Here is a 22677-nt window from a genome sequence, read left to right on the forward strand (position 1 = left end):
CTAATCTCCCCTCGTATCTGAAGAGGAATTTTGTGAAGGGTTTTGCCCAACCAGAAAAATTACTGCTTCAGACTGAAAATTGTTAACGGATGCCTTTAAGTTATCAGGATCCATCACAACCCTACAAAAAAAATACAAATAAAAATACGCATGGATTAGTTAATTCAGTGAGATCAGAAATGGGCGTCCAGCAATGTCAACTTTTATAGTATGTTCACATGGCACGTTTTGCCTCTAGTGCAGTTTTTCATCTGGAATGCTGTGGACCAGTTACCAGCATTGGCCCACACAGCGGGTTTGGTCAGAATACCGCACCAAGGTAGGCTTTAAATCACTGTTTGTGCTATTGGCAGCATTGCACTTCACTGAAAACCATGGGAGGTGGACATCGCGTGGCCGCCGGAATTTAGGCACAGAATAAACAACAAAATTCCAGCAGTAAAAGACACCACATGAACAAAACTCTTAGGGTAAGTAAAACGCAACAATTTTGTTAGATGGATATATATGTGCGATGTCTAAATGTCCAACCTGGTAGATTAAAGCCCTGATCACTTCCCGTTAAAGCCTTCCATCAAACGTATGGGAGTATTGCTCAACTGGCAGGCTCTGACACATGCCACTATATAGGAATACAATGTCATACTTTACCACAGACCACCCTGCAAAAAGAAAAGAAAATACAAAAATTTGGTGGATGCCTTTGCATATAAAAGCATAGATGACAACTCTTCCAACTAACTGTAATCCCAAGAACCAGGGCCCCGTTTCACCGTTCTTATGGAATAACAGGCCGTACATGAGTATAGTGCACAGCTATTTCTGGTGGTCCCACAGAGAATGAATGGGGGGGCAGGGCGTATGTGAGACCTGCCTCTCCATCAGAACAGGAGAACGGGACACCCATTCTCTGGATCTTGGTATTACAACGGGATGGGACCGAGCTGCACCTAGGCCATGTGATGAACGTCATATCACTGGGCCAGGAAGAGGCCGCAGTGCTCAACATAGCGCCACGGCCTCTTCACATAGCTGATCGGCAAGGGTGCTTGGAGCTGGAACCTCACCGATCAGATACGAAAGAGCTATCCCGAGGACGGCACATCAACAGTCTACTCCCGGAAAAAAACCCTTTAATGTGAAGATATCTTTAAGGCTACTTTCACACTAGCGTTCGTCGGTCCGCTCGTGAGCTCCGTTTGAAGGGGCTCACGAGCGGACCCGAACGCAGCCGTCCAGCCCTGATGCAGTCTGAATGGAGCGGATCCGCTCAGACTGCATCAGTCTGGCGGCGTTCAGCCTCCGCTCCGCTCAGCAGGCGGACACCTGAACGCTGCTTGCAGCGTTCGGGTGTCCGCCTGGCCGTGCGGAGGCGTGCGGATCCGTCCAGACTTACAATGTAAGTCAATGGGGACGGATCCGTTTGAAGATGCCACAATATGGCTCAATCTTCAGGCGGATCCGTCCCCCATTGACTTTACATTGAAAGTCTGGACGGATCCGTACGAGGCTATTTTCACACTTAGCTGTTATATGCTAAAATAATGCAGACGGATCCGTTCTGAACGGAGCCTCCGTCTGCATTATTATGATCGGATCCGTTCAGAACGGATCCGATCGAACGCTAGTGTGAAAGTAGCCTTACTAGTAGAAACTGGTAAGGGACCAATAGCCAGACATTTAAATATCAGGGTGAATCAGGTTGGATTATACGTAAGCAATGAAGTCACCAGGTTGGAAGGGGACTGTATGAATCTCTTTCGCAGTGTAAGGAGCAGGAAAGCTTATTCTCTGCCCCCTCTTCTTAGAAATTGTCACAATGTCACGTCAGTGAAGACAAGAAAAAGACAGAGAACAGAAAAAGATTCCAGGAAACTGGCAAGTACACACAATGCCCCCAAGGCTACCACTGAGGATAACACCTGAGTGAAAATACTGAAGGCTTTCACAGGACACTTATAGATTGTAACTATGGATGAGCAAAACCAAACTTTACAGAATCGGCGTTTGGGCAGTGGAGGAATCCCTTTATGGATTCTCTTATAACGGAATTCAAAACAGAAGCCTTTAAGAGGACTTTGTTTTTCATCCTGCATAACGGAAACCAGACTGATCCGTTATGCTTGGCTACAAACTTATTGTAACGGATCAAAACGGAATGCCTTTTACAGGCTTCCGCTTTGCATTCAGTCATAGAATCCATAATGGGATTCCTCCACTGCCTGAACACTGAACCTGTAAAGTTCGGGTTCGCTCATCCCTAATTGCAACTAAAAATATTTAAAGGTGCAGCATGGGAGAGATGCAAAAATGTAGCCTGCTCATATTCCAGGGGGAAAGAAAGAAAATTAAAACACAAGGACAAAAAAAACATTCAAATTCCAGAATTTGGGCGTGTAAACATAGCTTCCTTTGCCGTGGAACTTTGGCGCAGACACCGGCACTGAAATTTTGCCAGTGGCCGTGTGGTTTCTCCTCCCATTCATTTCAACGTGTGACAGCGCTGAGGATCGCAGAGAGGTGGCTTAAAAGGTAATCCGTCAGAAAATCTTACTATATGTAACCCATGCCAAGGCTACATAAGGCTGCCTAACACAGCGCAAAACATAACTTTCTTAGGATTATGTGTATTTCTGAAGAGCAGAAACGCAACTTTTATATGCAAACATGGCCTCAAGGTGCCCAGCAGGGCATGCATAACTGGTATAGGAGCCCGGGCACACCTTCTGCCAGAGCCCAAGCCCTCTTCACTTGTTACCTGTACCTACCCTTGCTCCATCCAGCCCACCCCCCTCCACTGTGACGTCCCGATGCTCCTTCAACTCTGGCTGGTTCAGCGAATGCGCACTATGGTGAGGCCGATGCCCACTGCAAGACATTCAATGCACAACCGCTGACAGTTGATTTCGCCGAAGGACAATACTCACCAGCCAGTCGGAGTTGAAGGAGGGTCCTGACATCGCAGTGGAGGGAGTGGGCTGGATGGAGCAAGGGGAGGTACAGGGAACAAGTGAAGAGGAGGGCTTGGGCTCCAGCAGAAGGTGTGCCCAGGCTTCTATAACAGTCATGCATGCCCCGCTGGGCACCTTGAGACCATTTTTGCATATAATAACAACAACAACAACATTTGTTTATATAGCGCCACCATATTCCGCAGCGCTTTACAAGTTCATAGGGTTCATATACAAAACAAAAATAACTGGACAATACGCAACTGAAACACTAGGAGTCAGGGCCCTGCTCGCAAGAGCTTACAATCTATGAGGAATTGGGGGTGACACATAAGGTAGTTGATTGTGATAAGTAGGATTTGAGCCACTATTGAACAGACAGGAGTGGTGCCGGCCGATCTGCTTCGGGTTTGGGACTACCAGAGGATAGGGTTTAGGCCAGAGGAGTTGGTGGGGGAAGGTTTAGTCTGGGAAAAGTCATTTTAGGTAGCTTGATAAGCCTGTCTGAAAATATGTGTTTTTAAGGCACGTTTGAAGGTGGAGAAGTTGTGGATTGACCTAGTATTCCGGGGAAGAGTATTCCAAAAAGTAGGTGCAGCTCAAGAAAAGTCTTGAAGACGGGAGTGAGAGGTACGAATTATGGAGGTTATTAGTCTTAGGTCGCTAACAGAACGGAGAGCACGAGTAGGGTGGTAGATGGAGATGAGGGAGGAGATATATGGAGGTGCGGCACTGTGCAGAGCTTTGTGGGTGAGGGTGAGAAGTTTGAATTGTATTCTGTGGTAGATGGGCAACCAGTGAAGTGACTGGCATAGACTAGTAGCATCAGTGTAGCGGTTGGATGGATAGATGAGCCTGGCTGCAGTATTTAGAAAAGACTGAAGGGGGAAGAGCGTGTAAGCGATTGAATATGGGGAACAAAGGAAATATCAGAGTCAAATATGGCCCCAAGACAGTGGGCATGCTGCACAGCAGATATGATAGTACTGCAGACTGAAATTGAAATATCAAGTTTAGGTGGGTAAGTAGATGAGGGAAAGACAAGAAGTTCTGTTTTTGAGAGGTTCAGTTTTAGCTACAGAGAGGACATGATGTTAGAGACAGCTGGCAGACAATTACTGGTGTTTTGGAGTAAAGCAGGGGTGATGTCAGGGAATGAAGTGCATAGTTGGATGTCATCAGCACAGAGGTGGTATCAAAAGCCAAATCTACTAATAGTCTGTTTGATGGGGGCTGTATAGAGGGAAAAGATTAGAGGACCTAGTACTGAGCCCTCAGGAACGCCAACATCAAGAGGAAGAGGAGAAGAAGAGCCATGGAATGATACACTAAAGGAGCGACCAGAGAGTTAGGAAGAGAACCAAGAGAGAGCAGTGTCCTTAAGGCCAATTGAGTGGAGCATGGTGAGGAGGAGTTTATGGTCTACAGTATCAAACACTGCAGAGAGATCCAGCAGAATCAGTAGCGAATAGTCACCATTTATTTTTGCTGTTAGGATATAGATCAAATTAAATTTTCTGCTCTTCGGAAATGCACATGATACTAAGGTATGTTTTGCGTTGTGTTAGGCAGCACTATGTAGCCCTGGACTGGGTTACATATAGTTAGATTTGCTAAGTCGCCGCTCTGTGATCCTCAGTCCTACCTCCCACTAAAATAAACCAGCTGTGTAAATGGATCCTTTTGCATACAGTTGTCACCTCCTCAGTCCTATGTCATATTGTTACCAACAGGTGTGCTATATGCTAGGAAGTGCAATATACTTTCAAATACTATTGGTAGTTTTCTATAAATAAATAAAAATATAAGCGAAAATACTAAGACTGGCATTTAGGTTGTCATTCTGCTTTCCAACACACTGTGTTGTGCCATTCATTTATTATCCCTGCTAGAAAATAGAAATGAATTGCCAGAAGCCCGCAATAAAGTCCCAGGTGGGTATGACCCGGGGGGGGGTGTCCCTGCACAGTCGGACACTGGCAGCAGTGAACGCACTTCTGAAATGTGTTTCGACAGTTTATTTTCATTCTACTTAGTCCAATGGTGCGGCTTTTACTATGGTAAATAAATACATTTTGCTTCAAAACTACAATTTCCGCCTATAGGTGAAGGACTTCTTGAGACAACATTACGTCATCTACAAAGGTGTGATCTGCGGCGTTGCCTGATTAAGAATCCTTTTGGCTGATACAGAATTGGACATTGGCCTAGAAGATGAATCTTGGCAGGTTTTGTGCTGATAGATAAACCGGTAATACAAATTGGCTTGAAACAGGATGCCATTAGTGACCTCATTAATGCTGTTTGATTCATTGAAATGTCATCATAAATCATACAAACTGCAGCCAAGTTTGGCCGCTTCCATTTTACTTTAACCTGTGTAGTCTAATTAATCACTTTCTTATTAATTTCCTACTACATTAAGGCCCAGCTCCACTGCAGTAACTCCAGGCTCATAGTCGATGAGCAATGTTATGGCCCCACAGAGGCACGGAGTCGTACAGACAGGTCTATGGGGCCACAATGAATGTCTGTCTCAGAGTCTTCAGGTTCATATGGAAACTAATGGGAACAATTTGTGGTTCGCTCCATTAGATGCCTTTTTCTGTACTGTATATCTCCCACTATATTGTGCAGAACAGTGACACCATATTGCATCTCATGAACCACAGGGGTGCCATGTGCTGTCCTAAGGGGTCTGTGTAGTGTGCTTAGAGGGGTTATGCCATGATTAATGTAAAAAATGAAAATTGGACATCATATCATACATCACAATCTCTAAAAAAGCTAGAACCAGCCCTGTACCTCACATATATCCAGAGATCTCCCCATTCATTGCTCCAATGGCTCTGATACAATCTTTTCGGGCTTTAAGCTGCAGCTCTCTCCCTGCCACAGCTCAGGCGGCATGTATTTTCTGCTGCAGCTCTTTCCCTGTAACTGTCACAGATTCTAATAGTAAATAGGGCTGCTGGCAGTTGAAGGATAGAACTGAGCATGTGTGACCACCTCAGCAATGTCACTGAGGTGGACGCTGTTTGGCGTGTGAGCTGTGGTTAAGGATGGTTGGTAATCAATTGAAGGGTTATTCTGCAGGTCTTAGGCTACATGGTGCCCTGTATAAAGTCTTTTTCACGGCCCCTTGCCCTTCCACACACACCGCTCCACAACTATTACAGGGAATTAAATATACTAAATTAGTAGCCATCCCATATGTCACACCTCTGGTGGACCCTCTCCTATCTCAAGAATGGATCCCCAAAGTTAAAGGAGAGCAAGCCTCACATGTGCAGCCACCCCTGCATTCACCGCTATGCACACCGTGTGCTGTCCGAATTTTTAGCGGACCCATTGAAATGAATGGGTCCGCATCCTATCCAGAAAAAAAAACGGAATGGAAACGAACGATGTTCGTGTGCATGTAGCCTTATTTTGAGCATCAGTTCCGCCAGACATCAGTTATTTTTTACAGGACTTTCTCCCATCAAATGTGATCACAGCGGAGCCTCCGCCGCAGATGTGAATGTAGTCTTAGGCTACCATCACATCCCTGTCTGCTATTGAGATCAGTCATAGGATCTCAATAACAGGGGAAAATGCTTCTGTTTTGTCCCCATTCAATGGGATCAACACTGAACGCACCAGAATGCATTCCGTTCCGTTTGGTTGCGTCCCCACCGCGGAGAGAATAACGCTGCAAGTAAAAACTGATCCGTCCCCCATTGACTTACAATGGTTTTAAAGATGGATCCGTCTTGGCTATTTTACAAATAATATATAAAAAAAACCACAAAACACTGCCCTTTCAAAAACACTTTTTTTTTTCGTGCAAGAACACTAGAGCAAAGTTACTAATCCCAAAGATGACGTAAACTCAGATAGGCTGTATAGACCTGTGTCACTTCTGTCAAACTGTACCCCAATTACTAGTTGGCTTAGGCCCCCTGCACACGAACGTGTGCACCCCGTGGTCGAGCTGCGGTCCGCAATACGGCAACGGAAAGCACACGCTGAGGTAGAATTTTACACCAGAGTTGTGCTGCAGAACACCACATCTTAGGCCATGACCACTTAGCCACAAAACCACACCCCTCCTATTAAACCACACCCCCTTTTTAAACAAATCAAACTGAAGAAGCCCTAGTTGCGCCATACTGCAACACTTTTTAGACAGATTCTAGACGCATTAGTAAATCTGAGCTAACGTGAAGGAGCGTAATTAATGAAAATATAACATACTCCATCAGATGTGTCCTCCACTAAAAGCACAGATTTCAGCCCCATATTCTGCACTTTATTGTGGCCAAAAAGCTTGTGTGCATGAGACCTTAGGTTTCAGTTCTGAAAGTAAGACGCCAACCTGGCTAATTCCTAGTGTCCTCCAAATCCTGATTTAGGCTTTCCCCTGAGCAGATTGTTGGAGGATGCTGCTGGGCTTTGTCAGCTGCGCAGTCGGAAAAAAGGTACATCAACCCCAGGAGGCCAAAAGGAGTTTTTCCTGGTCTAAAGGCCAAACATAAGGCTCAGATGCCTACTGCACAAAGCCTTAGGCCCCATTCACACGACCATATTTTAGTCTGCATCCAATCTGCATTTTTTTGCAAATTCATTTCAATGGGTCCGCATCCGTATGTCCATTCCATAGTCCCACAAAAAAGAATGTGTCCTATTCTTGTCCGTTTTGCAGACATGAAAAGGTATTGTTACAATGGATCAAAAAAAAAAAAAAAAAGACGCAACACGGACGTCATCTGTAGTTTTTGCGGATCCGAGTTCTGCGGACTGCAAAATACAAACGGTCGTGTGAATGCACCCTAATGTGCAGGCTAATGGAACGAACTGCGCATGCGCCAGCTTTATACATAGTTCATTCCTTGAGGCTGATGCCAGCACAGGGATGGGAGACTGCACGGGCACTTTGGTGACAATTAAACATGCGGCCTCAGAGTGACGGCAGAGGAGCTAGGAGGGGACTTTAGGATGAGGGGCTCCTTTAACGGTTAGGATGGCCCCTTGGGCTCTTTTCACAGGGTGATTTGCATGTACAGTACAGACCAAAAGTTTGGACACACCTGCTCAGTCAAAGAGTTTTCTTTATTTTCATGACTATGAAAATTGTAGATTCACACTGAAGGCATCAAAACTATGAATTAACACATGTGGAATTATATACATAACAAAAAGTGTGAAACAACTGAAAATATGTCATATTCTACGTTCTTTAAAGTAGCCACCTTTTGCTTTGATTACTGCTTTGCACACTCTTGGCATTCTCTTGATGAGCTTCAAGAGTTAGTCACCTGAAATGGTCTTCCAACAGTCTTGAAGGAGTTCCCAGAGATGCTTAGCACTTGTTGGCCCTTTTGCCTTCACTCTGCGGTCCAGCTCACCCCAAACCATCTCGATTGGGTTCAGGTCCGGTGACTGTGGAGGCCAGGTCATCTGGCGCAGCATCCCATCATGCTCCTTCATGGTCAAATAGCCCTTACACAGCCTGGAGGTGTGTTTGGGGTCATTGTCCTGTTGAAAAATAAATGATGGTCCAACTAAACGCAAACCGGATGGAATAGCATGCCGCTGCAAGATGCTGTGGTAGCCATGCTGGTTCAGTATGCCTTCAATTTTGAATAAATCCCCAACAGTGTCACCAGCAAAGCACCCCCACACCATCACACCTCCTCCTCCATGCTTCACGGTGGGACCAGGTATGTAGTGTCCATCCGTTCACCTTTTCTGCGTCGCACAAAGATACGGTGGTTGGAACCAAAGATCTCAAATTTGGACTCATCAGACCAAAGCACAGATTTCCACTGGTCTAATGTCCATTCCTTGTGTTCTTTAGCCCAAACAAGTCTCTTCTGCTTGTTGCCTGTCCTTAGCAGTGGTTTCCTAGCAGATATTCTACCATGAAGGCCTGATTCACACAGTCTCCTCTTAACAGTTGTTCTAGAGATGTGTCTGCTGCTAGACCTCTGTGTGGCATTGACCTGGTCTCTAATCTGAGCTGCTGTTAACCTGCGATTTCTGAGGCTAGTGACTCGGATGAACTTATCCTCCGCAGCAGAGGTGACTCTTGGTCTTCCTTTCCTGGGGCGGTCCGCATGTGAGTAAGTTTCTTTGTAGCGCTTGATGGTTTTTGTGACTGCACTTGGGGACACTTTCAAAGTTTTCCCAATTTTTCGGACTGACTGACCTTCATTTCTTAAAGTAATGATGACCACTCGTTTTTCTTTACTTAGCTGCTTTTTTCTTGCCATAATACAAATTCTAACAGTCTATTCAGTAGGACTATCAGCTGTGTATCCACCTGACTTCTCCACAACGCAACTGATGGTCCAAACCCCATTTATAAGGCAAGAAATCCCACTTATTAAACCTGACAGGGCACACCTGTGAAGTGAAAACCATTTCAGGTGACTACCTCTTGAAGCTCATCAAGAGAATGCCAAGAGTGTGCAAAGCAGTAATCAAAGCAAAAGGTGGCTACTTTGAAGAACCTAGAATATGACATATGTTCAGTTGTTTCACACTTTTTTGTTATGCATATAATTCCACATGTGTTAATTCATAGTTTTGATGCCTTCAGTGTGAATCTACAATTTTCATAGTCATGAAAATAAAGAAAACTCTTTGAATGAGAAGGTGTGTCCAAACTTTTGGTCTGTACTGTATATTAAATCGTTTTCAGCATTCATAGGTTACATACTGGTATATTTGTGACCTGCTGTAGGAGACCTCCAATAACATGTAATCAGCTCTATATACGTAATCTTACTGACAGAATCCCTTTAAAAATGACCTAGTGTTTAAATTACGCTTTTATGTTTAACATATTTTTGAAGAATTTTTGATGCGGTTATTTTTTTCCATGTTAATATCTATATTTCAACAATAACCATAAGATCCTGCAGTTTTTCCACTGACCACTAATAAACCTTGTATTACACTGGCAGATTTTCTGCCAGATCATCACCAACAATAATTTGTATAATGCTGGTTAGCAATCATCTGGCAGTGTAATACTGCTGCCCATTACTGAAAGATCACAATTTGCAGATGGGAGATCATGCTATCTAATCACGATCTGCTGCCGGCAAATAACTACACAGTATAGGGACGAGCGATGGCATAACGATCGCTCCTCCTCATGCTGTGGAGGAGATCTCTGCATATAATAGCAGCAGTCTCCTCCGCTAGCGAGCAGATGATTGCTGGGAAGGAACGCTGCTCTCCAGACAATCACCTGCAGGATCGCAACGTCGAAGGCTACCTTCACACTCGCATTTGGTGCAGATCTGTCATGGATCTGCACAAATGGATCCGTTCAGATAAAATAACCGTCTGCATCCGTTCTGAACGGATCCGTTTGTATTATCTTTAACATAGGCAAGACGGATCCGTCTTGAACACCATTGAAAGTCAATGGAGGACGGATCCGTTTTCTATTGTGCCATATTATGTGATAGAAAACTGATCCGTCCCCATAGACTTACATTGTCTGCCAGGACGGATCTCTTTGGCTTTGTTTTGTTAGACAGACACCAAAACACTGCAAGCAGCGTAATGGTGTCCGCCTCCAAAGCGGAGTGGATCATTTTCCATTCAGAATACATTAGGGCAAAACTGACCTAATGACCATTTTGGACCGCGTGTGAGAGCCCTGAACGGATCTCACAAACGGAAAGCCAAAACGCCAGTGTGAAAGTAGCCTAATAATTAACAATAGGCGTCACTTCTTGGTCTGCACAGATCACTTTACTGCAGTTATCTGCTTATCTATATAAAGAGGCGATATCATTACAGGATTAGACAGATAAGACAGGATCCACCATTCACAATAGATGATTGTCACATCTTATCCATTCTTTCCTTGGACCTCTGCGCAGGTCACAGAACATGCTTCATGTAAGAAAATAGGGTCTCATGTCCATTGTGTCTATGGACCACGTGGAGCTGTAAAGCTATTTTCTTAGTGCTTTCTAAATGCTTTTAAGAACAACTCCGGCAAGATGGCTGCCCCCATAATCATATTCAGGAAATAGAATAAATAAATCTACAATCAGAAAATAAAAACAGATTAGAAGAAAATAATGTGTGTTACCATCTGTTAGAAACATTTTTTGGTGACATTTCCTTAAAAAAGGTAAAAACAGCGGCTGCAGTACGACAGTGACCATCACAATGGCTTAGGTTGTGTATTCAGATTTTTCAAGAAAGCTATTTTTCCTTGGGAATGTTTTATGAGCGGCTGCTCCTCTCTTGCTGATTACACATACTGAATCATTGCTTCATAACATAACTTCCATCCACATCTGCATCATGGTATATGCATACTACTAAAAAGAATAATCAATGAGTCTTGACAGAAAGCCCTATACATTTAATGCAGATATAAATTCTAACACATTACCATCCTACACTTTATAGCCTAAAGGTAATGGCTACACGGAGGTTTATTGCACGATCCTGGACAGGGTTACCAGACTGGAATCGTAGGCAGGTTAGGGAAGCTGCGTCCCACCAGTGGACAGACATAAGGGTGTATAACCAGGGTCTCCAGTGCACAGACATAAGGGTATATAACCAGGGTCTCCAGTGGACAGACATAAGGGTGTATAACCAGGGTCTCCAGTGGACAGACATAAGGGTGTATAACCAGGGTCTCCAGTGCACAGACATAAGGGTGTATAACCAGGGTCTCCAGTGCACAGACATAAGGGTGTATAACCAGGGTCTCCAGTGCACAGACATAAGGGTGTATAACCAGGGTCTCCAGTGCACAGACATAAGGGTGTATAACCAGGGTCTCCAGTGGACAGACATACGGGTGTATAACCAGGGTCTCCAGTGGACAGACATACGGGTGTATAACCAGGGTCTCCAGTGCACAGATATAAGGGTGTATAACCAGGGTCTCCAGTGCACAGACATAAGGGTGTATAACCAGGGTCTCCAGTGGACAGACATAAGGGTGTATAACCAGGGTCTCCAGTGGACAGACATAAGGGTGTATAACCAGGGTCTCCAGTAAACAGACATAAGGGTGTATAACCAGGGTCTCCAGTGGACAGACATATGGGTGTATAACCAGGGTCTCCAGTGGACAGACATAAGGGTGTATAACCAGGGTCTCCAGTGCACAGACATAAGGGTGTATAACCAGGGTCTCCAGTGGACAGACATAAGGGTGTATAACCAGGGTCTCCAGTGCACAGACATAAGGGTGTATAACCAGGGTCTCCAGTGCACAGACATAAGGGTGTATAACCAGGGTCTCCAGTGGACAGACATAAGGGTGTATAACCAGGGTCTCCAGTGGACAGACATAAGGGTGTATAACCAGGGTCTCCAATGCACAGACATAAGGGTGTATAACCAGGGTCTCCAATGCATAGACATAAGGATGTATAACCAGGGTCTCCAGTGCACAGACATAAGGGTGTATAACCAGGGTCTCCAGTGCACAGACATAAGGGTGTATAACCAGGGTCTCCAGTGCACAGACATAAGGGTGTATAACCAGGGTCTCCAGTGCACAGACATAAGGGTGTATAACCAGGGTCTCCAGTGCACAGACATAAGGGTGTATAACCAGGGTCTCCAATGCATAGACATAAGGGTGTATAACCAGGGTCTCCAGTGGACAGACATAAGGGTGTATAACCAGGGTCTCCAGTGGACAGACATAAGGGTGTATAACCAGGGTCTCCAGTGCACAGACATACGGGTGTATAACCAGGGTCTCCAGTGGACAGACATACGGGTGTATAACCAGGGTCTCCAGTGGACAGACATAAGGGTGTATAACGAGGGTCTCCAGTGGACAGACATAAGGGTGTATAACCAGGGTCTCCAGTGCACAGACATAAGGGTGTATAACCAGGGTCTCCAATGCACAGACATAAGGGTGTATAACCAGGGTCTCCAGTGGACAGACATAAGGGTGTTTAACCAGGGTCTCCAGTGCACAGACATAAGGGTGTATAACCAGGGTCTCCAGTGCACAGACATAAGGGTGTATAACCAGGGTCTCCAGTGGACAGACATAAGGGTGTATAACCAGGGTCTCCAGTGCACAGACATAAGGGTGTATAACCAGGGTCTCCAGTGTACAGACATAAGGGTGTATAACCAGGGTCTCCAGTGTACAGACATAAGGGTGTATAACCAGGGTCTCCAGTGGACAGACATAAGGGTGTATAACGAGGGTCTCCAGTGCACAGACATAAGGGTGTATAACCAGGGTCTCCAGTGCACAGACATAAGGGTGTATAACCAGGGTCTCCAGTGCACAGACATAAGGGTGTATAACCAGGGTCTCCAGTGCACAGACATAAGGGTGTATAACCAGGGTCTCCAGTGTACAGACATAAGGGTGTATAACCAGGGTCTCCAGTGTACAGACATAAGGGTGTATAACCAGGGTCTCCAGTGCACAGACATAAGGGTGTATAACCAGGGTCTCCAGTGCACAGACATAAGGGTGTATAACCAGGGTCTCCAGTGTACAGACATAAGGGTGTATAACCAGGGTCTCCAGTGCACAGACATAAGGGTGTATAACCAGGGTCTCCAGTGCACAGACATAAGGGTGTATAACCAGGGTCTCCAGTGTACAGACATAAGGGTGTATAACCAGGGTCTCCAGTGTACAGACATAAGGGTGTATAACCAGGGTCTCCAGTGCACAGACATAAGGGTGTATAACCAGGGTCTCCAGTGTACAGACATAAGGGTGTATAACCAGGGTCTCCAGTGCACAGACATAAGGGTGTATAACCAGGGTCTCCAGTGGACAGACATAAGGGTGTATAACCAGGGTCTCCAGTGGACAGACATAAGGGTGTATAACCAGGGTCTTACCTCAAAGCTGAGGGGCAGGTTACGCTTCAAGGAAATTTCAAACACCAAACTGATTTCTGACTTGTTGGCATCTTTATCTTCATCTGGGCTTCTTGCCTCCCCATTCTGTATTTGCAAAAAACATACAAAAATAAACTTAAGAGATACAGACAAATATAACCTGCATCTATACACTTTATTAAATTGCTGTATTTGCCGTTAGGACCTCCGTCAGTATTGTGGCAGCAAGTCAATCCCTCAAATCACTGAAATGGCAAAAAAAAAAAAAAAGATTTAAAGGGCATCTGTCAGCAGTTTTGTACCTATGAACCTGTCTGACCTGTTACATGTGCATTTGGCAGGTGAAGGCATCGCATGTTGTGACGATTCAAGTCAATGGGTCCGCACTGCAAAACGGAGTTCGAACGGCCGGTGACTATGTATTGTGGACCGCTATTTGTGGTCCGCAATACAGGCACAGAGGCCATACGTTCATCTGAACGAGTCCTAACTGGAGAAGAACAGAACACTCACCTGGTGACTTCCTTTTCATATTTTCAGCTGAATGTTCTGTTCCTTTGCCAGTGTATGCGATTTATTTTTTTTGAACCAGAGGGTCCCTTTAATGGACACATCCTGTTAATGGAACAATAACCCCAAAGGACAATTGGCCAGCCAGGTTCAAGCTCACACAAAATACAAATAAACTTAAGTTATGTATTACATTTATGTACAGAAATTATCTTTATTGTTTATGGGCTTCCTAAAAAAGATTGCTAACAGACTGTACACATAGATAAAGGATTGGTGGGTGTCGGAAGTTAGACTGCACTGAAAACCCTTTAAACCTCTAAAAAGTAGGATTAAAAGGGGTTCTCCGGGAATTAAGAAAATGAAAATACTTAAATATTACTTCATTATAAATATATTCCTAGATACCTTTCATTAGTTATAATGGCTTGTTTTGTACGGGGAGCAATCATCAGGAGAAATAAAATGGCCGCCATCCTACTAGTCCACACCAAACCTGTCCTAATCACACAGGAGGACAAGTTAAAGAGCTGCACCATCTTCCTCTCATACTTGTCAGAGATTATGATCCTGAATACAGTTTAATATGATCTTCAGATGAATCTCTGTAGGAATGAGTTAATTAGGAGACATGAAGTACAGAGAGGAGGTGGGGTGTAGATAATGAGTAGCAGCACTTGTATGCAGTCTCCATTACCACAGTCTGTTCTGTCCATCCTCTCTGTACTTCATGTCTCCTCATGAAACCATTCCTACAGAGATTCAGCTGAAGATCTTATCATCTGTATTCAGGATCATAATCCCCGACAAGTAGAGCAGAGAGCAGGATGAGGCAGATCTTTACCTCAGTGTTGTAAAGTAACCTGTCCTGCTGTGTGATTAGGACAGGTTTTGTGTACTAATAGGATGTTGGCCATTTTATGTCTCCTAATGATTGCTCCCCAGATAAAAATGAACCATTATAGGTAATGAAAGGAATTTAGGAATATATTTATAATAAAGGAATATTTAAGTATTTTCATTTTGAAAATTCCCGGAGAACCCCTTTAATGTATCCATCAGTTCCCCAAGTAGATAAATTGGCGTCAGAACTACAGTGAACTTACCACTGAGGACCGCTCTGGTATCGGTTCATTCTTCAGGGCATGCAGAGCTTTCAGTGCTGCATTGTGTCTTGCGGCCTGGCGAGTTTTGCCTTCTCCATAAAATTCACTGTTTCCCACAGTTAGCTGAACATAAAAAGTCTTAAGCATTGGGCAAAGGTACCTATGATATAAAAGAAGAAAATACATTGAGCTTAGTACTGTACTGCAATAGCCTGCACTGGTCATTATAACTAGGGATGAGCGAACTTCATATTTTGAAGTTCGTGTTCAGGTTTGGGTATATGCTGAATTGCGTTATGGATTTCGTTACCACGGACCATAACGCAATTCCATGACGTAATGCATAACGGAATACCTTTAGAGGCATTCCGTTATTTATTCTGTCATAATAGAAGTCTATGGGCTGCATAACGGATCCGTACGGTTTTCGTTATGAGGTTCGCTCATCCCTAATTAGAACCACTAAACACCTCCCTGTCTGTGGGAGGAAGACCGTACCTTGAAAAAATCCGCACACAAGTAAAAAATGTACAAATCTACGAAAATGGTTGTCAAGATCAAAATGTGGAGATCTGAACAGTTAATAATTAAGCCAAAAAGGGGTTAATCAAATAAATTGTAGATATATCAGCACATTATGTGGAATAAAACAATTCTGGTGCTCTATTTTAAATACATAATAAAAGACATCTAGTATAGATGGACAATTGCTTCAGGTTTTAAATGTCCTTAGGTCATAGATACAGTAGGCTTCTAAGGTTTTACACAACTCTGTATTTTAACTACAGGGGGATTCACACAAAAGAGGTCCTAAATATTCAGTATTTCTCACCAGGACAATGCAATCTGAACGAAACAACGTACAACACGCTCCTCAGTACAGGGAGCTTCAAACAAGCAGGGATGCCCCCGCCTCAGAGCCATGAGGAAGGTGCCAGAAAGCCATCGCAATGCTTAACCTCGGTTTGCGACTTTCAGGTGCATACTCATGTACCTCTTCACTCAACTGCTTATCAGGATGGTGGTAATGGCGGCATACAGTATTGAGCAGCGCTTCAATTTAATGAATCGGTTGGATGATCATGAGATAACAGAAGGTCACTTCCAGCAAGATGGTATGGAGAATGCCAGAAAAAAAGTCCTTTTTCATCAACAGAATTATTTTTACGGGGCTTTGGCCTAAACAGTCACAGATCTGACACCACCAGACTTCTTCCTTTGGGGTATGCTGAAGGAAAATATATATTGGAACAAGCCTGGCACTGTGGAAGATTTGAAGGAAAACATCCAACCTGAAATTGCTGCTATTCTCCCCTCAATATGCTTGCTGATACATTCAGGAACATGGAGCGCCGCGTCGAAATGTATCTGGCAGAAAACTGAGTTCACGTCCAGCAACGCATGTAATCCAATCAATGCACACATGTCAAGGTATGTATGTACTATATTTACTTTCTTTTTGTTCAGAACTTTCTATCCTAACGGGAATTACAAGAGAATATTCGGGACCTCTTTTGAGAGAATCTCCCGGTATATGGCAGTATATTAGAAGCAGAAAAATGGAGCCCAACTGATAAAGAATAAATAATAAAAAAAAACACAAAATATTAGATCTAAAATCTACATGGTGTTATAAAAAGAAACATCCACGTTTAGCTTAATTTCATGGTATTATAATGAGAATTTCTCCAAGTTTAAATTATACTTTGTGCTTTAACGTCCCAACTATTAGGATCTCCACTTCCTGCCATGGAACACAGATTGTGTATATCAAGAGGCTGAAATTGCATACAGCCCTAATACTTTACTACTATGGTACTGGGTCCTCATAACACATATATTTTCCCTACACTAAATCATGGTATCCCACTCGTCTGTCAGGTGACTGACAGCTCCGATTTCACTGGTAAACCCTGCCCAACATCTCTCGTTCGGGCCCGATTACCTGCACTAGCTTGGGCGATATCACTGTTAAATGCACCTAATGGACAGGCAACGAATGGTGCATGCGCAAGGTCTCAAGACAAAAACGAATTATGCCACCGTAGGCTGGGGTTGTCAATCATGGCCAAGGGGGAGAGGTTAGGCAGGGTTTACCAATGAGACATGGAACATTTTCTGAGTTTGGGACTGCCCCTGAGGCACTTGTAATTTGATTTCCATACTGGAGTAAACTTCTTTCTTTGGGCAATCAAAAATGTATTAAAAAATAAATAAAATAAAAATGATGTTCCCACTTTTGTAAACGACCTACAGATATCTATGTAGGTATCGGTGCTGTCTGATCACTTAAAAATGCCACAAAAACTGGGTCTAACAAATTAATCCAAAATACTTCCAGAAATCTTGATGATGTCTTCATTGCTCGCCTGTCTCCACTGCTACCTCTGTGGCATCACATGCCTGCCCCCTTTAACCGTTATTTAGATAAAATGAGAGGAACTATGCAGAAATATAGCAAAAGTCCAGCATCAGAAATCGCAACAGAAAATTTAAAACTAAAGGCATTATGTAGCATACATTAAAATCTCCTGCGCAAGGCAGAGTCTGCCTCTTAAGGGAACGTTCACACTAGCGCCGCTGGATTCCGGCAGGCAGTTCCGTCGCTGGTAATCTGTATGCAAACTGATCTGGATGCGGATCAGTCTCACAAATGTATTGCCATTCCGGATCCGTCTCTCCAGTTGTCATCCGGAAAAACTGATCCCGTATTTATCTTTTTTGCATTTTAAAAAATCTGCGCATGCGCAGACCGCAAAACCGGATCAGTTTTTCCAGAACACTTAGGGCCGGATCCGGCATTAATGCATTTCAATCCGGCATTCCGGCAACTGTTGCGTAATTCTGGACGGCGAAAAAAAAAGCAGCATGCTGCGATAATTTTATCCGTCCAAGAACCGTACAGTGACTGAATTAAAGACATCCTGATGCATCCTGAACGGATTGCTCTCCATTCAGAATGCATTAGGATAAAACTGATCAGTTTTTTTCCGGTATTGAGCCCCTAGGATGGAACTCAGCGAAGGAAAATAATAACGCTAATGTGAAAGTGCCCCAAGAGTTTCAGGTTTTCAATAACCCTTAAAACGGGCTCTCTGGGATTTTCATATCCTCAATATAGGTCATCAGTATTAGGTCTGACTCCCAGGACCCCCACCGATTGGCCTCCTCACAGCTTACCAAGCACAGTGCTGTACATTGTATAGTGGCTGTGCTTGGTATTGCAGCCGAGCACCCTTCACGTGAATAGGACTGAGCTGCATCTAGGCCACGTGAATGATGAACGTGACGCCACTGGCCTATGAAGAGGCTGCAGTAATTGGCGGAGGTCTACGGTCTCTTCAAACTGCTGATCGGCAAGATGTAGAACATGCTGGCCTGACCCCATCCCTGCCCGCGTCACGCACACTTTTATACCTGGTGTGAGCAGGACAAAGTCACAGAAGGTTATTCGCGCCGCAATACGCCTAATGTAGGCATATTTCTGTATAGTAAATTACCCCCTTAATGTCAATAGACTTATTGTAACCCAAGAGAAATAAAACAGAACATGCCCGACAGTTTTAATTTCTTGAATGTCTTATTTTTAGACAATTTATCACAGAACACACACACAAAAAAAAAAATTTGGTCAAATTCTTACAATGCCCTTCTGTTTATAATGGAATGATAATATATCCTACAGCATTTCATTACAAAGATAAGTCTGCACATGTGGTCTTGTCCGACTGACATTAAGAAAACCATTTGCCTCACTCCCACATCTGCTTGCATTATTACAAGAATCCAAAACTCTCCAGCTATAAAATAAATCAAACCAAAAATCAGAGGAGCTCAATATAAACCAAACAGCGCAGACAATAAAGTAATGGTAGAAATGTCTCCTGTGGACTTTGAGCAAGATGACTCCAATCAATCAATGTGAGAAGGTTGCATTGCTAAACACAGAGGTCTGAATGTGGTGATTTAACAGAAGTATTCTAGCTAAAAAAAAAAAAAAAAAGTTAAACAATAAAAAAAATTATAATTGAAGGCACAAACACAACATGCTAATCCTAACGTAACCAAGTAGGGGGTAAGGGGCTATGTAAAGTATACTCAACTCCGTAGAACAAGAATAGCAATCAGTGAAAAACACCGTTCAACAATTACACAGCAAAGATTCTAAAAGGCAAAACCGCACAGTTATGTAATGATCGGTTATAAATTCATTTTTTACTATAGGGGCACAAGTTACAAGGGAACACGGTCTATATGTTTTCCCTGTTACCCTCAATTACAGATCACGGATAACAAGTATGTAATAGTAGATCAGTGTAACCAGCGATTTGTATGGAAATTCATGCAGAGAAGACACAGATAACGTCTTCCCTGCATGAACAGGGGATCCCCACCATGTCACATCACAAAGCATCCACTGAAAAACGGAGCAGTTTCAGTTCCGTTACAGTACGTGATCAGCGTGACAGTCAAATCCTGCCTATGGCACTACATGTAGGAGAGTGCAGCACTATGTAAGGCAATATGTCAATGAATAGGCTTCTGGCACACAACGGATTTCTCATGGTCTGTATTTTGTCACACTGTAAGCTCAGTACTAACTTTTCATTTCCTCTGACCTAAAAGGAGCAACATTTATAAGCCCGATTCTTACGTGGCAGTCCACCTTTGTCCATATCGCACAAAAAATGAGGACTTAAACCTGTGGGTCTCGGATTTTGGCGTCAGCAGATAATATGGTGAACTATTAAGCTGTGTTTACGTATCCCATGAGATTATATATATAGTTTCCCAAGATTTATATACCGATGACCTATCCTCTGAATAGGTCAACAGTATCCGATTGGCGGGGGTGCGACCCCCTGAGACCCCACTAATCAGCAGTTTGAGAAGGCACCGGAATTCCTGTGGGCACTGCGGCCTTCTCTCTGCTTGTCCTAGGCCGAGTGATGACACGTTCACCTGTCACGTGGCCCAAGAGCAGCTCATCCCCATTCAAGTCACTCACAGAAGAGCCACTGCCTTCTCAAAACAGCTGATCAGTCCTGGTCCCGGGTGTCAGACCCCCACCGATCAGATACTGATGAAACCATATGACCAGCATTTCACATAAAACCACCACACATCTGGTACTTGGCTCCTGGGTTAGGATGGTTCATTGGCACTTAGATTTTACACAGTTAAAGGGAATCTGTCACCACGATTCTGGACTATTATCTGTAGTAGTCCAGAATGCCAAATTTTATTTTACTACTGTCCACTGTCCGTACACAAAGTTGCACATAAAAACACAGCATGGCTGTGCCGTGGCAACAAAATGGAGGGGGCTCGTGTGCGCATGCGGGGCAGTAAGGAAATAAAGAAATTGTGACCTGGACTCCTTATCTGTAGTACTACTCAAGGTGTTCATGGTGACAAGACTTCCTTTAAGGATGGGTTCATTTTAAATTGCAAAAAAATAAATAACGATATATGGAAAAACACTGATCAGCTGATCCTAGAGGAAGTTCTCAGTCTGGAAGGGTAACAGGGAGTACTCTGGTATATTTCAAATAAAAATGATCTATAGGACTTGCCATACCAGGATAACTTCTGCTTCATCCCAGCTTAACCAACATACTATAAATTAGCAGTTCTCAAAGAACATATGGCTGTGATTTACTCAACCCAGGGCTCATGCTTTATTACTATCTTATCTACCCTAATATATCGTGTGGTCCAGACCACGTGGAGCAACATGTGCACAATTATCGACTATGTGCCAGTTCGAAATCCAACACGTAAAAGGCATACTTGAGAACCTCACCACTAGAAACTGCTGAATACTTAATGAACCATTTTTAACTGAATTTACCCCATAAACTGATCACCCATAATGGGGAACATATATACTTAGGCTGGTATTTCATACACCGGTTTAAACCAGGAGTCTGATGCATTAAGATGAGCCAAATCCATAAATTTGGTGCATCTTTTGGCCGGCCATGTGCCATAAAATCAAGATTTGCACTATTATTTATATAGCTTCAGGCGTTAATTTACCAATGTGGCTCTTCTTTCCAATAAGCCCCACTCACTTTTTAAAAGTAATGACCAAATGTGTGACTTGTTTACAACAGAAAATTGTCAAACCAAATGATAGCGACCCTACCCCACCCCCAATATCTCCAATATTCCTAAGAGAACTGTAGGAACTGCTACTAGATTGGTTCATTCTACCTGCCCGGGTGAATTACCCGTCAACATTTCAGTCCTTTGGAACCCTGATCACAGCTGTTATCTGTGGTTAAAGACAATAGGATGAAGGAGTGGAACGGCTGTACTGCATGGAAGACAACCATAAAAAACTGGTGTAATCAAGGTCCAGGAGGACCAAACGTTGGAAGCTTATTCTTCTTGTGGCAATGTACCTTTCTATCCATTGAAGAATTGTAATACTTTATCCATACATACCACTATTTGCATCAAAGAAAGAAAGTGCCTTAAGATCCATTTACACAAGCCAATAATCATCGACATTATTGGGAACGACCCTTCATGACAATCTGCCCATGTAAAGGTGCCGCAAATCACCTGATGAATGAGCGTTCATGCAGGCACCACCAATCACAGATTCTAAGCAGTGGTCTAAGCAGAGATCTGCTTCTCAGAAACCATGAGCCAGCAAAGGAGGAAATATGGACAATCACAATACATTAGTAAGTGTCTTTTATTAAACTTTCTCTACATGATAAATGCCACTTGGTCGGACTGGCCCACAGGGGAATCCCCCAGGTGGGCCCCTGTGAAAGGTGGGCCCCCAGTCCACCAGCACAGCATCTCAAATAACCTACATCAATATAAAAAACTGGGTAGACTATCCAGTTTATTATTATAGATGCATCGGAAGGTTAAGATGGCCTCTAGGCAGGAGGCAGGCCAACCAGTATCTTCTCTTCCCTGGGACTCACCATTTGAGGTTGTTGCAGGGACCCCATAATCAATCATTTTCTAGCGTCTTGTTGCTGTCTGCCTCTGTGTGAGCAGGTAATATTTGCATGTCGCTGTACAATGGGCCCCCAGAATGAGTTTTATTGTTGGGCCCTGGGTATCCCAGTCAGATACTGTCTGTAGGTGGAATCGGCCACCCATCTAATGTGTATGGGGCCTCCCAACTCTGCCCAGATTTCGGAGGACATAAGGATTAGACATGTTGGATTTAACTTGCCCAATCGTTTTGTTCTTAGGGAAATAAGCTGCTGCCGGAG

General features: G+C 43.7%; 1 protein-coding gene across 1 annotated transcript in view; it reads right to left on the reverse strand.

The window, feature by feature from the left end:
* The window catches only part of STAU2 (staufen double-stranded RNA binding protein 2), a 283250-nt gene that overhangs the window by 166154 nt on the left and 94419 nt on the right, over positions 1 to 22677 (reverse strand). Inside the window, 2 exon segments of the mRNA XM_044294063.1 lie at positions 13815 to 13919; positions 15431 to 15590. Of these exon segments, the coding sequence (XP_044149998.1) occupies positions 13815 to 13919; positions 15431 to 15590 (265 nt within the window).

Source organism: Bufo gargarizans, chromosome 5, assembly GCF_014858855.1.
Source record: "Bufo gargarizans isolate SCDJY-AF-19 chromosome 5, ASM1485885v1, whole genome shotgun sequence".
In the NCBI taxonomy this organism is placed as follows: domain Eukaryota; kingdom Metazoa; phylum Chordata; class Amphibia; order Anura; family Bufonidae; genus Bufo; species Bufo gargarizans.